Source organism: Pseudorca crassidens, chromosome 2, assembly GCF_039906515.1.
Source record: "Pseudorca crassidens isolate mPseCra1 chromosome 2, mPseCra1.hap1, whole genome shotgun sequence".
Taxonomy (NCBI): domain Eukaryota; kingdom Metazoa; phylum Chordata; class Mammalia; order Artiodactyla; family Delphinidae; genus Pseudorca; species Pseudorca crassidens.
The window spans coordinates 115,052,780-115,067,816 of record NC_090297.1 but is presented as its reverse complement, the minus strand read 5'-3'; the positions used below and the strand labels follow the sequence as shown (position 1 = coordinate 115,067,816).

The 15,037-nt window shown below is 40.3% G+C and overlaps 1 protein-coding gene across 1 annotated transcript; it reads left to right on the top strand.

Annotated features, from left to right (window-relative positions):
* The first annotated feature begins 279 nt into the window (after positions 1 to 279).
* On the top strand, positions 280 to 7,994 carry CRP (C-reactive protein). The gene is made up of 3 exons (XM_067714003.1): positions 280 to 343; positions 7,104 to 7,226; positions 7,621 to 7,994. The coding sequence occupies exons 1-3, from the start codon at positions 280 to 282 to the stop codon at positions 7,707 to 7,709; spliced, it is 276 nt and encodes a 91-aa protein (XP_067570104.1). The 3' UTR covers positions 7,710 to 7,994.
* The last annotated feature ends 7,043 nt before the right edge of the window (positions 7,995 to 15,037 follow it).

Below are 15,037 nucleotides of genomic sequence, written 5' to 3'. Positions count from 1 at the left end.
GTAGGCACCATGGAGTCTCTAATAAATGACCCATATTGATCTCTTGTTTTGTCTTGGTTTGTTTGCTCTTAGAGCTTTGATTTACGGCTCCAAGGAGCGATTTTGGAAAATCATTTAACCATCAGCTGAGACAATCTGACTATTGCACTTATAAGGTGAAAGTGGAAAAGACCTGAGTCAGAGGGATTTCAGGCGTCCAAGCCCCGGATAGCCCAGCCGCTGCTACTCTTTCCAGGAGAATATCCTAGATTCTGGGCACAGTGTCTGCAGGGAGGGAACATGGAGAAGCTGTCACTGTGTTTCCTGGTCATCATTAGCCTCCCTAGTGCTTTTTCCCAGACAGGTAGGCACTGCTTCAGGTGGGCGCTGGGCTCTTGTATCAGGGCTACCTATGCAAAGCCAAGTTAGGGAAAATAGTCAGAGTGGGGGAGGGGTTGTGTTCTGGGAAAGAGGGCAGTCTGTGGTTTCTAAATCCAATCTCTATACATAGTGAGAGAACACATGTCTGTGGCCTAACAAGGTTAGAAAAGAGACAACAGGCCCCAAACGGAATCACTTGTGTTAAGCCCCATGTCAGCAAACCAAGACCTAATACCTAACCTAATTGCAGCTTCAGCCTCTCCTCAAAATGTGACCTTTCACCAGTCAATATGAAATTACTTGGTTAAGACTAGAGGTAACCCACCTGATAAGACTCTTTCCTTCCCCCATAGAAAGGTGACCTTGCCTGAAATAATCTACTCTTCATTAGAAACTTCCTCTTCCTACCCCTTTCATTTGGTACAGCTCTTTGAAATTCCTTTCTGTCTGCTAGATGGCTGGCTGCCTGCTTCATGAATCATTGAATTAAAGCCAATTAGATCTTTAAATGTACTCAGTTGAATCTGACTTAATTTAGCAGATTTGGTGTCAGCGATGGAATCCACAGAGCCCTTCCAAGATCTTCTAAAACAAGAAACACGGGCATTGTACCCTCAGACCTTTTGGAGTTCTGTCCTTTTCAGAGGGGCCCTGGGTAAGTTGCTCTATGTTCTGAGCTCTGCTCTCTTTGCATCAAGCTCCTGATCTAATGGGCTTGCCAGTCAGTTCCCTATTTGATTGGAAACCTCAGCCCTTGGTTCTGTCCCCAGATTCCATGTTGGGAATGACCGATGGCTCAGTCTGGAGTTCTCCGTTGTGTGGAATCCCAGTCTGCAGTCCCTATTCTTGGGGGTCTGCTGATTCAGTCCTTTCCCCAACCCCCAAATTCCATATTGGGAACTGCTGGCTGTTACCAGCTGAAAAACTGGACTGGGTTTCAGATCATACTGGGTCCAACTTAAGCTAGACTGGGTCTAGTAAATAAAGGTTATTGCTAATGGGATTGATAGAAGTAAAAAAAAAAAAAACCCACAAAATTGGTGAGCATGGCTAAGGCACTTAAAAGCTGTTAGAGTGCTCACCACGTAACTAAACTCCCGTGTTAGGATAAGTTGGTCATGGGACAGTTTATATTGACACTAGATTACCTGCCAACCTCAAGAAAATTTCCATGCTAGAAGGTACACTGTAAAACACCACACAATCCCCAACCCAGTGGCACATCCCTCTTAGATATTAGTTTGCCTCTGAGAGACCCAAAGTCTTAACTAAAAAAAAAAAAGCGAATCCTTGAATTCAAAAGAGTTGAGCACGCTGCCTTCCAGCACACCTGCTTACTTTCTGTCTATGAACTATACTGCTAAAAGATATAAATACCTACAAAAATGGCTAAACCTTACTAAAAACAATCTAGAATTACAGTGGCCATTATGGGGAATGTTCCAATTAGTTATGATTATTTAAGAAGTGCACCTGAAAGTAAGGGTTCCCAAATCAAACAAATAGAATTAGATACCAGTTTTAATCAGCATGCAGAAGTCTCCAAAAGGCTTCAAAATTCCAAACTAGCTTCATTGAAAAATGCATTGCAAAAGGCTAATGAAAAAGATACAAGAAGTACCTAATACAAAAGTCTAAGATTGATGTGATTCCTACTATTCCTCTTTAGCTCCTTTAATTGAGTCTCAGAGTCTACTGATCCTCTGTCTGAATTGTCTTTACATTGCTGTAAACCAAAGTGGCCTTACAGACCCCATGTCTACCTTCAGTGGAGGGCCCCATATGGGCGCCTCCCAGAGTTGATGAGACTCTGAGGGATTTTTCTGGTAAACTGCTATGTTATTCCCTTAAACATCCAAAGGGAAACTAAATGAAAATTAATTAAAAACTTTGCCAAATTCTGATAGATACTGGAGCTTGCAGAGGGGATCTTGGGAAAACTGGCAGAAGCCAGCAAAAGGTAAAAATTCTTATCAGAGCCAGATTTCCTGGATCTCTGTGGAGACGGGAATAAAATATCTTTTGCAACCTCTTTGGGGGACACCTCTTGGACACATCCAAGAGATGTTCAATACTGCCAGAAATAAAACTATGTACCTGGGAGGGAAGGAGAGCAAACTGAAGATAATATGGCTAGATGGGAGGATTAACCCCTTGGTATTTTTTAGGCTGCAACCCAATTCTTTGAGGAATTAAGAGCAATTGCCCTTATCTTCTCTAGAAATGGTTCAAAGCCCACCTGTTCTTTTTACCAATCCTGAAACTTCCCATATTTATCTCAAATAACTATTGTAAAAATTCTGGCTTTAAGAAGCAAAGTTCTTCTCAGAGGAACTTGCATCCCTTCCCTGTACCTTTGAGGTGTAAATGTCCTACCTGGTCTTCTCCAGGAATTATTTTCTAGGCCAATCTCTTTAAACTACAAACTCCAGGGAGGTAATTCTTATTAGGGGGAAAACAAAAGAGGAAGAGGTCATTTAAAACTTAGGTGAATGAAAAATCTTTTAAGTGTCTTCTCAAATAACATTATATTATATATTATAATATAATATATTATATAATATATATTATAATATATAATAATCTTTTAAGTGTCTTCTCAAATAACATTATATTATATATTATAATAATAATAATAATAACAAATATTATTAAAAAGTTTTAGCCATCTGAGCAGGTAACCTTAACTTATTCTATCTACCATAACAACTTAAATCCAGTTTTTTTATAACTAGTGAGCTGTGTATTATTGTACCTGAATAGTGGCAGTAATATTAAAATGAAAGCTATAAAGTCTCTGTTTGCCTCTGTCACTTATGTGTGTCTCTCTATATATTTGTGTTGTAGATGTACGGTATTTTTCTACCTATGGATAATATTGCCAAAAATTAATCTGTAAAAGAGCACTATTTAATTGGCTTAAAGAAAATTAGGCACTTAAATAAAGTGTTTCTAAAATTTTCAGTGATATAATAGAAACTGACCCAAATGCTTTTCAAGTTCACACAATCTGGGAAAATATTGAATATTAATGATAATTTGAGCTTGTTGGTTTAATTAAAATGTCTACAGAGTTATATCTTTAGAGTTACCAACATTAAAAATAATGCAAACATACAACTTTTATTCTACCTGGGTTTACTAGTCAAATAAGTTCATGTCATCTCTGTTTCAAAATTTGTCAGCAAGAGAAATAACTTGGTATGATGAAATTTTCATGAGTAAACAAACTGTTGAGAACAAGTGAATTAAATAGATGTAAGTGGGAAAAAAGTTTTTAGGTGAACTTTCAAAATAGTTTTCCCACAAAAAATTTTTTAAAAATAAAATAATTTAAAAATACCAAAAAAAATTTTTTTTAAGAAAAATAAAATCATTTCCCCAAATCTTTTTGGTAAACTAACACCTTAAAGTTTTGCTAGGTTAAACTAAATTATGGACAGTCATTAAATATTTAGATCATTTCCAAATAAGATAAAATACTGAAACATTAATTACTGAACATAGGTTTATCCACTTTTGGCTTCCTTTCACAGAGGAGCTAAATATGTTTGGTTCTATTAAACATGTTTTGTGCCACACTGAGAAATTTACTATGAAAAAGCAGATATTTCTAAAAACAATAAAAAGTATTTATACATTTGCCAAGCCACAAAATGCTAAAGTAAAAGACAGTTCACAACTATTTACTTCTTTATTTCACTAAATCTTAAATTTTCTAAGGGTTAAAAACAGAAATAATGAGATGAATATCTCCATATGTAAAGAAAATAAGATGTGTGTTTTCAGTAAAAGAAGGTATGAGGAATGAAAAAGCATTTTGTTGAATGAAAATAAAGTAATTTTGTCCTAAAGAGAGACTGCTTATTTCAGAATGGGAGAGGGAAAAAACACAGGACAAAATATGAATGTAAAGAAGAAAGTTGTAGAAGGTTTGTGGAAAAGGAATCTTTGGTAAGGGGGTTTATGCATGGTCAAGACTGGCTAAAATGGAAATGAATTTAATTGAGTGAATAAATTTTAATATTAAAAGGAAGCAGGTATAAAATTAGAATCTGCTTTTCTCTCTGTGAAAACAAGAAAGTTTTATTGAACTATTGGTGTGCTCTTGATAAGAGATTGTAAAAGTTTTGTAAAAGTTATTTTTTCTTACCTCAAGTAATTTGCCTAGAAAGCAAAGATTTTGTGTCTTGTCAAAATAACTTCCTGTGCTATCTTTTTTTTGCAGAGCAGAGGTTCCAGACGCGCAGGCTCAGCTGCCTAGCTGCTCCGCGGCATGTGGGATCTTCCCAGACCGGGGCACGATCCCATGTCCCCTGCATCGGCAGGCGGACTCTCAACCACTGCACCACCAGGGAAGCCCTCCTGTGCTGTCCTTATCGTGTCTTTTGATTAGTTAAGAAAGCTGAGTCTTCTCTATTAAAAGAGCTACATTTTCCTTTACAACTATTTAACCTTCTGTATTTGCCTTTGAAGTCTTTAATTGTCATCATGGTTAAATGTATAACTAAGTATTGTTTTGCAATGACCTATGATCCTATTTGACCAAGGGCTTTACAATCTTTTAATATTTTTGACAAACTTCCTGCAAATCAAATTCTAAATGAAGTCATTTTGACCTCAAAGTAACTTTGAGATATTCCAGAGGACCCCTGGAAAATCTCAAAACACTTGTTCTCTCTCCTTATAAAAAGGAGATGTTGAACAAATTAGGCTTATTTGATATATTAAATTATATTGGAAGCATTGTCAAAGAAGAAGTAATACTAAGCCTTCTTTATGTTGTATTTGCATATGCTATAAATTTTATAAAATTTTGAGAATTCCTAGAAATCTGACATATCCTGGTGTAATGATTATCAGTCATAATTCCAGTCTTATCTTAAAACATTGTATGTCACAGAAATAACCAAATTTCCTTGTCAGTTCCATTATAATGAGCTCTCAACAGATCTTTTTTTTTTTTTTTTTTTTGCGGTACGCGGGTCTCTCACTGTTGTGGCCTCTCCTGTTGCGGAGCACAGGCTCCGGACGCGCAGGCCCAGCGGCCATGGCTCACGATCCCAGCCACTCCGCGGCATGTGGGATCTTCCCGGACCGGGGCATGAACCTGTGTCCCCTGCATCGGCAGGCAGACTCTCAACCACTGCGCCACCAGGGAAGTCCCCAGACAGTTATTTTTTTACTCAGATGCTTTTGCAGAAGTGTTTCTGCAAATGTGCTTCATCTTCAAAAAGATTATTGGAAAGGACTTTGACAAGTGCAGGTTTCTTGTAGCTTTAACATCATAAAACTAAATTGAGTAAAAATTTACAGCAAGCAAACAAATATTAATTACACGGGACTGAAGGAATTAAGGAAGATGATTATAATTGTTTTGTTTGAAATATTGCAGTTTTCTTAATATTTTTTTTCTCCAGATTTCAGGAAACCTTTTTTTCTTAAGCTCTCTATGACTTAAAGCAATTTGGCAAAGTATACCTTTGTAAATAAAGATGAAACATTTACTTTTTCTCTCTACCTGATTTCTCCCAAATTTGAAAATTCTTAAATATTCTTTTCATGGCATCATAGTTAGTCATTTACATAAATTCAATAAGAATCTGTTCTCCTTGTAACAGTATACAATTGGAAATACTGGTTATACTACTGAGGCTTTGACAGAAATGTCATATTTGAGGGAGATGTGCATAGACTCGGATATGACCAGACACTTTTAAGGAACTAAGGTTGACTTTCTGGAGTCAGTAAAGCCCCTTGGAAAAATTAGCTTGGTACTTTACTTACAAGGTTCCAATGGAGCAGTCTTCCAAAGAGCTTATATGGTCAATCACTATTCTTGCTGCATTTATGTAAATAATCAGGCCAAGTTTAATGCAAATAAATTAGTTTCACTGTGGTTATCTTTGATTTTTAAAAATGGGGTGATTTTAGAGAGAAAAGTTGTGTGTGCACCTTTGTAGATATTAAATTCTCATCCTGTTGATTGTCCTTGAGGTTTTGTCATATATCTACAAATTGGACTGGGTGCTGAATTCTTCTATTTTCCTTAAGAATTTGGCTATGAATCTGCAAATGAATGTTTCAATTTTCTCCCATCCTGACTTGGAATCACCAAGAACAAAGACTGCCCTTGAATCTCTTTGGAAGGGACTCATGGTCCTCCTCACTACCCAAATGGCAGCCAAAAGCCAGGGACTTGAACCTTAGGTACACATCTCACAGTCAAAGAAGACTCATTTGGCTTCTGTTCCTGCACACCAGCTGGAGATATCTCAGGTTGATGAAAAGGGGGGAATCGTTTACAAAAAGAGACAACTGACCTAAAATGGAGTCACTTGTGTCAAGTCCCATGTTAGCAAGCCAAGATGCAATACCTAACCTAATTGCAGTTTCACCTCTTACAGGAATGTGGCTTTTAAGCTGTCAGTGTGAAATTACCTGGCCTCTCTAATGAGATAATCCACCCAATAAGACCCCTTTCTTTCCCTATAGGAAGGTGACCTTGCCTGAAATAATCCACTCTTTTCTAGGAACTTCCTCTTCCCACCCTCTTCTGTCTATAAAAGGCTTTCATTTTGTACAGCTCTTCAAAGTTCCTTTCTATCTGCTAGACGGGATGCTGCCCATTTCATGAGTCATTGAATAACGACAATTAGATCTTTAAATTTACTCAGTTGAGTTTTGTTTTTTAAAAAAACTCTGCTGCTGACATTTCCCCTCTCTGTTTTTTTACGCTACAGATATGCACACAAAGGTCTTTGTGTTCCCCAAAGAGTCGGATAATTCCGTTGTGACGCTGACTGCACAGCTAACAAAGCCACTTAAGGCCTTGACCGTGTGCCTGCATGTCTATACCGATCTGACCCACAACGATAGCCTCTTCTCTTATGCCACAAAGCAACAATATAATGAGATCCTCCTCTTCAAGGGAAAGACTGCTGCATACAGTGTATCCGTGGGTGGAGCTGATGTCTTTTTCAAGCCTCCTGAGAGTTATCCTGCACCAATGCACTTCTGTGTGACCTGGGAGTCTACCTCAGGGATTACAGAGCTCTGGGTGGATGGGAAGCCCATGGTGAGGAGGAGTATGAAGAGGGGATACTCTTTGGAGACAGAGGCAAGCTTCCTCCTGGGGCAGGAGCAGGACGCATTTGCTGGGGGCTTTGATAAAAAAACAGTCTTTGGTGGGAGACATTGGAGATGTGAACATGTGGGACTATGTGTTATCACCAGAAGAGATTAGCACTGTCTATGCTGGTGGGACCTTCAGTCCTAATGTCCTGGACTGGCGGGTGCTGAAGGATAAAACACATGGTGAGGGACTTCCCTGGTGGCACAGTGGTTAAGTATCCACCTGCCAGTGCAGGGGACATGGGTTCGAGCCCTGGTCCGGGAAGATCCCACGTGCTGCGGAGCAACTCAGCCCGTGAGCCACAACTACTGAGCCCACGTGCCACAACTACTGAGCCCGTGTGCCACAACTACTGAAGCCCACGTGCCTAGAGCCCGTGCTCCTCAACAAGAGAAGCCACCACAATGAGAAGCCCACGCACCACAACGAAGAGTAGCCCTCGCTTGCCACTAGAGAAAGCCCATGCGCAGCAACAAACACCCAATGCAACCAAAAGCAAACCAACAAATAAATAAATAAATTTATTAAAAAAAATAAATATATTAAAAAAAATAATAAAACACATGATGAGGTGTTCGTCAAACGACAGCTATGGCCCTGAGGCCCTTTTGTGAATCCTGAAGTTGCCTTTTGGGGATTACACCTTACATTTCCCTTGTCTCTGGCTCTGATGTTTTACTGCCCTACACACTGGGCTCTTGTGCCCTGGGAGGAGTGTATTTCCCTCTCCTTTCACCACTCTTTTTCCATGGGACAGTGCCAAGCAGAGGGTCTTATACATTTCTCCACATTAGAATTACCAGGTCACACACCAAGCCAATTAAATCTGATTTTGGGGGCGTGGGACCAAAGCATCAATGTTTTTTAAAGCTCTCCAAGTAATTCCAGTGTTCAGCTGAGGTTGAGAGCCATTGCATTTTAATGAGTGTTTAAGAAAAACTGAGCCGACTTTTTTTCACCTAAAAGGCTGCATGTGTCTAACTGTAGTCCTGCCAATATTTTCATTTCCCTTTATAGGAACACCCACCCCATTTATTGTGTTTTATTGAATTATCTAAAGAATACAGGAATAGGGCTTCCCTGGTGGAACAGTGGTTAAGAATGCGCCTGCCAATGCAGGGGACATGGGTTCAAGCCCTGGTCCAGGAAGATCTCACATGCCGCGGAGCAACTAAGCCCATGTGCCACAACTACTGAGCCTGTGTTCTAGAGCCTGTGAGCCACAACTACTGAGCCCACGTGCCACAACTACTGAAGTCTGCGCGCCTAGAGCCTGTGCTCCACAACAAGAGAAGCCACCGCAATGAGAAGCCCACTCACCACAAAGAAGAGTAGCCCTCGCTCATTGCAACTAGAGAAAGCCCACGCACAGCAACCTACCCAATGCAACCAAAAATAAATAGATAATTAATTAATTAATAAGAAGAAAAAGAATACAGGAATAGAATTTTTCCAGCATTCTTCCCCCACCATCAGGATGAGGTCATTACATATTAGAATTATCTTTAATTCTTTAATCCTTTCAATTTGAATATTCAAAAATTGAAAAAAGAAATGTTTTGTTGTTGTTTCTGTTTAATTTGTTCTATTTTTTTCTTCAGGATCACCAGTTTTCATTGTGTGAAATTTCCATTATTTTTTCTTCTCATTTATTATCATCCAGATCACTTTTATCGGTGTCCTTTATCCTTATATTTTGAGCTTTTATTTTTTCAAACCTAACCTTCATATTAGTGTTAGGGAGGAAGAATTTTTCCTCTACCCTTCTAAGTTCTTTTGGCTGATCTAAGAATTAAATTGGCATGAGACAGATTAACAGGAGAAAATCAAACAAAATTTAATAACATGTATACATGGGAGGAACTCAGAAAAATTGAGTAACTTGCCAAAATGACCAAAATCCTCACTTTATCATCTTCAGCTAAAGACAAAAGAGGATGCTGGGGGTAGTGGTTTGGGACTTCAGAAGGGAGGAAGACAATTCACATGGAGATGGAAAAGCAAACGTTTGATAAATAAATGTTTGCTGGACCACCAGAGACAATGGGACACAGAGTGGACTCTGACCTCTAGGACCTGCAGAGTTTCCCCTCCATCCCCTAGCCCATATTCTTTGCAAGTATCTCCAGTGATAGCTATATTCTGGAAACAGTCCTTGTATCTAAATACTTTTAGGCAGTTAGGGAGAAGGTCAAAGTTTCTTCCTGAGTCTTTTGGGCCTTCATTGTTTTCAGCCTGAAATAATCCACATGCCAAAGAAACATTTTGGGGTGGCAGATTTTGCTCCCCTACAAGGGATTTGTTTTTCTCTTTAGCGTATTGGGATCCTTACTATTTCTAATGTCATTTAAAATTCTACAATGCTTTGAGTTGTCTTAAATTCTTTCTTGGATTTAGTGTGTTTTTCTTCTTCAACTTTCATCTTTCATCAAGTCTCTGTTTTTCTTCAATTTGCTTGAGAGTTTAATGCAGTTGCTGCCTAAAATTTTCTAAATTTCCTGTGATTAATCTTTTATGAAGTAAATCTTTTACATGCTTTAAATAATTTTCTTTTATATTTTAGTAATTTTCTGTCCTCCTATTTGTTCTAATATAATGTGAGAAGTGAGTTCTCTGAGTCTCCTTCCTGCTTACCTGGACACAATTAGATTCCCTAATAATTTAAACTAGCTAGCTGGTGGACTGATGCTTATATTAGTAGTTTCTAGTCATGCATTTAAAACTCCCATTTTAAATGACCCTCACCTCTACCAATTTCTGCCAACTGTCCCAGACTCACATAGGTGCACTTTTTAAGATATTTGTGTCTTCATTTCTCTCTCAGTGAAATGACCTGGAGTGCTGAAGAGGACACCTTTGATAATAGCATCATAATAGGCAAGATGAGGTCTTCGGTTCTTTTGGAGAGGGTCATAACCTAGGGAAAATTTTACATCCCTCTGACTGGCTCCTCTGCTTGGAATGAAGAAAGACTCATCATGCTGGCACCATTTCCCAAGTCTAACATCCATAGGTCCACAGGTCAGGGGTCAAATTTCATATGCACATGATAACCTCTGGGGCTCTGGGATCCTTTGCTCTCCACCATGTGTGGAGATTCTTGTTGCTGCTTGTGAAATAAAATTCATATTTTATGACAAGGCAAGAAAAATTTAAATATAAAAAGTTCTTCTCTTTCTGTTGGCCTTCTCCCTTCCCCCACTCTGCATGGTGTATCTGCATCATGCATTGACCAAACCTCCCCCATCAGCAGGAATACCTGCTCAACCATAAACAGCACCATTCTCCTAGCATCAACAAGACAACTCCTTAAAAGATAATATTCCTTTTTGATCTTGTAAGAGGTCATGTGACCTACCACAATGACACTTAGATATGGATTATGTAAACTGTCAATAATAAGATGTCATTTGATGTTCAGCCCTCTGTTTCAAAAAACTTATATAACTGTGCCTTGACTTCTAATGAGTGGAACAGTCCTCAGAGCTTTCTGAGATGCTTTTCCTTGATTATAATCCTCAAATTTGGCTTGAATAAAATTTTCCATTTCCTTCTTAGATTGACTGATTAATTTTCATTGACATGTTCTGTCCTAAAACTTAGATCTGGAAAGGGAAAGTTTCAGGAAGACCTTTCTTACTTTAGATCTAAGCTGGATTCTCTAGTGGATCAAAATTTGCTTCCCCAAAGTTTATATCTTTGGCAGGAGGATTATTTTAGGATGATTATTTTTAAGAAATTGAAGACTCAAAGTGTTTCTTTTTACCTCCCCCTTAACTGCCTAAAAGAATTTAGATAAAGGACCTGGTCCAGGAAGAACACTCTCACCAGAGATACCTGCAAAGAATATGAGCTAGGTGTGGTAGGGGGAACTTGGCAGGGCCTGGAGACCAAAGCCCTCTCTGTCTCCCCTTGTCTCTGTATGGCATAGCAAACATTTGTTTACCAAACATTTGTTTTTCCGTCTCTATGTGAATTGCCTTTCTCCCCTTTGAAGGCTCAAACCCCTACCCCATTCTCCTTCTTTCAGTGGCATATAAGTCTCAATTCCCTAACTCATCCTTGTGTCTCACGTTGATCTTGGAGAGGCAGCAGTGAGTGGTGGCAGGAAGCAAGATATTAATTCCCTGCCCAGGAATTGAACCTGGGTAGCCTGGGTGAAAACCAGGAATCCTAGCCACCAGACAAGCAAGAGCTAGAGGCTAGAAGCTACTTTTCCCTGGCTCTAGTCCCCAGCGAAAAATGTATTTCTCATGGAGGTATATAAAAATATAAAAACAGGTACAAAGTTTATTATGAGAGACGTAGCACAACAACAAGTGGGACAGCACACAGAGAAATAATTTGTTTAGCAAGGCAGAGATGCACCCCAGAGAGAAAGAGTGTGGGCATCCTCCCTAATGAGGAGGAGAGCAGAAAAGAGGTGGTTAAATAATTTATAAAGGGAAGTTCTTCCAGGTCTTTGTTTACCTTTGGCCAATTATCTGGTTTCTTTTTCCACACCTGACCTGCCCTAGGACCCTCTCCAACATGCGTGCGCTGCTTTTGTGGAAGATGGATTCCAGCCCAGAGCCCTATGGGGTGGCCTTAGGATCACATATTATGGGATGGTTCCCCCTCTTTTTTGACCCCGCAGGAGCCTTTCTGCACATGTGCAATTTCTCCCTTGCCCCAAGGAGGGGAAATATGTGACCTCTTGAGCCTTTACTCAAACAAGGATTAGCCCCTCTCTGTGCTTGTCATGACTGTTACCTTAAGGTGCCCACAGGAGAAAAAGTCTGGCTATTTACCTTGTCTTGGTCATTGCTTCCATTTCGGAGAGCAAACAGGAAGCTGGCTGTAAATATCTAAGCTGGAGCCCACATATCTCCTGTCCCAGGAAATGCAAACAGGAGGCTAGTTGTAAGTGTCCGGCCTGAACCCATATTTTTTTCACCCCAAGAAGTGCAAACAGGAGGCCAGTTTTAAATGCCTAGCCTGGAGCCCATCTATCTCCTGCCTCAATTTTTCTTATGGGACCTCCATTCATATGTAATTAAATTTGGTTTTCTCCTGTTAATCTGTCTCATGTCAATTTAATTATTAGACTAGCCAGAAGAACCTAAAAAGGGTAGAGGGAAATTTTTTCCCTTCCCCAGCACCAGGCACAAGGCTGATGTTGTGATCTTTCCTGAGTCCAATGTCTATTGCTCAGTTCCTTTAGAACCCACAGGGTGAGATTGTCCCTTCAGAGGTGAAGAGGTGAGATTGTCCCTTCAGAGCTCTAACCGGAGCATGAAGACAGACGGAAGCTTCTGTATTGAGAGATCTATATTTTGTGGTTCCCCACCTACAAGCAGCAGGAAGGAGGGCTGAGCAGACTTCAGGCATGTTAGTGCAACAACAGAGTAGTGGACAACCTCTCACAGACAGCACAGAGGGTCTGCTATTGTTAGGGACAGGGCTGAAGCTGAATCTGGCCTCTGTACCCCGACACTGAATTAAATCTCAGAGACAGAGTTTTGGGTGAAGTAGAAAAGAATAGCTTTATTGTTTTGCCAGGCAAAGAGGGACACGGTGGGCTTGTGTCCCTCAAGACTGTGTGTCCAACCCAGGAGGAATTGGTAAGGAGTTTTATAGCAATGGTTCAAGGTCAGAGCTGCTGATAAGAATTAGGCTGTGTGCAGGGCTTGCACTCTTTTAATCTGGCCTCAGGTGGTCTTTTGATGAGCTTCTCAAAGTTATCAAATTGTGATATCCTCTGGAATGAAGAATGGTAACATCTTCCATTTGTTGGTGGTTTTAGTTCTGTAAAGAGCTCAAAGATACTGTCATGTGTATCCCTTGAGGTGGAACCAGGACCCTGCCCCAAGGCTGCACTACTGTTTCTTGCCTGCTCCTCCGTTATCTCTGCATCCCCTCCCTTCCCTGATTAGCAACTGTTTGAAACAGTTCTGTGCCCAGGAGCCACACGGGGTCCTGCTCACTTTCAAGCTGGCTCACAGCTGTGGATTTCAAAGACCCAGGCTCTGGATCAGAGACTCAATAGGTTGAAGGTATTCAACATCAAATGAAGACTCTGACTCTGTGAACAGTGTGTTAGCTTGTGGCGGAGAAAAAAAAATATGGAAATTATCACAAACTTAAGGAACAAGGGGACCATTTGAAAGGTCTGTGCCTGGGACGCTTGTGGCTACAGGGAACAGGTTTGCTCTACCGCAGAATGAGGATGACAGTGAAGGGTGAGGAGGCTTCAGAATTTGGCATGTGGTCAGAAATGTTGGATTTTTAGGAGAGTATCAGAAACTCAGAGAGAATGAAATCAACTTAAAGGGCAGGCTTTATTCTACAGCCAAAACAACAGGAAGTGGGAAAGGAACAGGAGATACTGTGATCTGGTCCGTGTTGGTCCTACAGGGAATAAAAGGAACGGGATCAGTGTGGGCAGTTGGCTGCAGCTTTCACAGCTCAGCAGTGGGATGGCTTCAAAAGAACAGAGAGAAAGGAAGTGGGATGTTAGAGGAAGAAGCATCAGATCAAAGTTCTGAGAAAAAGAAGGTAGAAAGAAAGGTTTTTGTACCATTGAATAGCTCAAGTCACTTGGGGCCTGGACACTCTAAATCTGAAGGAAGGTGGTGGCTGGGGCGGAGCCGGGCTGGAGGACAAGGGGGTCACCACTGAACTTCTGTGAGAGCAAGGCTTTGCAAGCACTAACTACACAGCACAAATTCAGAGTCCTCCAACCTCTTGCTGGGAGGTCAGGCTCAAAGAGGAAGCATTGCCACATAGGCGGAAGCTGCGAGAATGATCTCTTCAAATGTATATAAGACCAAGTCCCCTTCTGAGGAAAAACCTGCAAAGGTTTCCCATTGCACTTAGAATAATTTACAACCCTTTACCTGGTGCTCAGGGCTCTGTGATTTCTGACTTCCTCTCCCCTCAGTCACAGCCTTACACATCTCTCCCTCACTCTGCGATCCCAGGCCTTCGGCCATGTGGTCTGTTCATTTCTTCCACAAATATACATCGAATGCCTGTGATGTGACAGACATGGGCTTGGGATAAGCAGTAAAACCCCTGAAATGACCACAACCACACACGCAATAGACAAAATCACGGTCACCTGGGACTTACGTTACAGTGAGTTTAAATATGCTTGATTTGTTTCCACAAAGCTTCTGCATTTGCCCTTTTTCCAGATCCTCACGTGGCTGGTTCCACATCATTTTGTCTCTGATCAGATGTCCTCTCCTTAGAAAGGACCTTCCCCAGTCATTTTTAGCATCTGTTATTGTTTTCTAAGCAGATATCATTATCTGAAAAAATAAGAGGGGGAGTTCTTTTTTATTGTTTCCTCCCCTAGTAGATTGTAAATTCCATGAGATCTGAGACATTATTCCCTATTGTATTCCCAGGTTCTAGAATGGTATGGCTCATAGTATTTTCTCAATAAATATTTGATGAATTAATTAATTCTGGAGGAGGCAGCAGCAGCGAAGAAATGCTTTGGGTGCTGCTGAGGATGAAGAAATACTTAAAGAGCGAGAAATTGTAAAACTAATT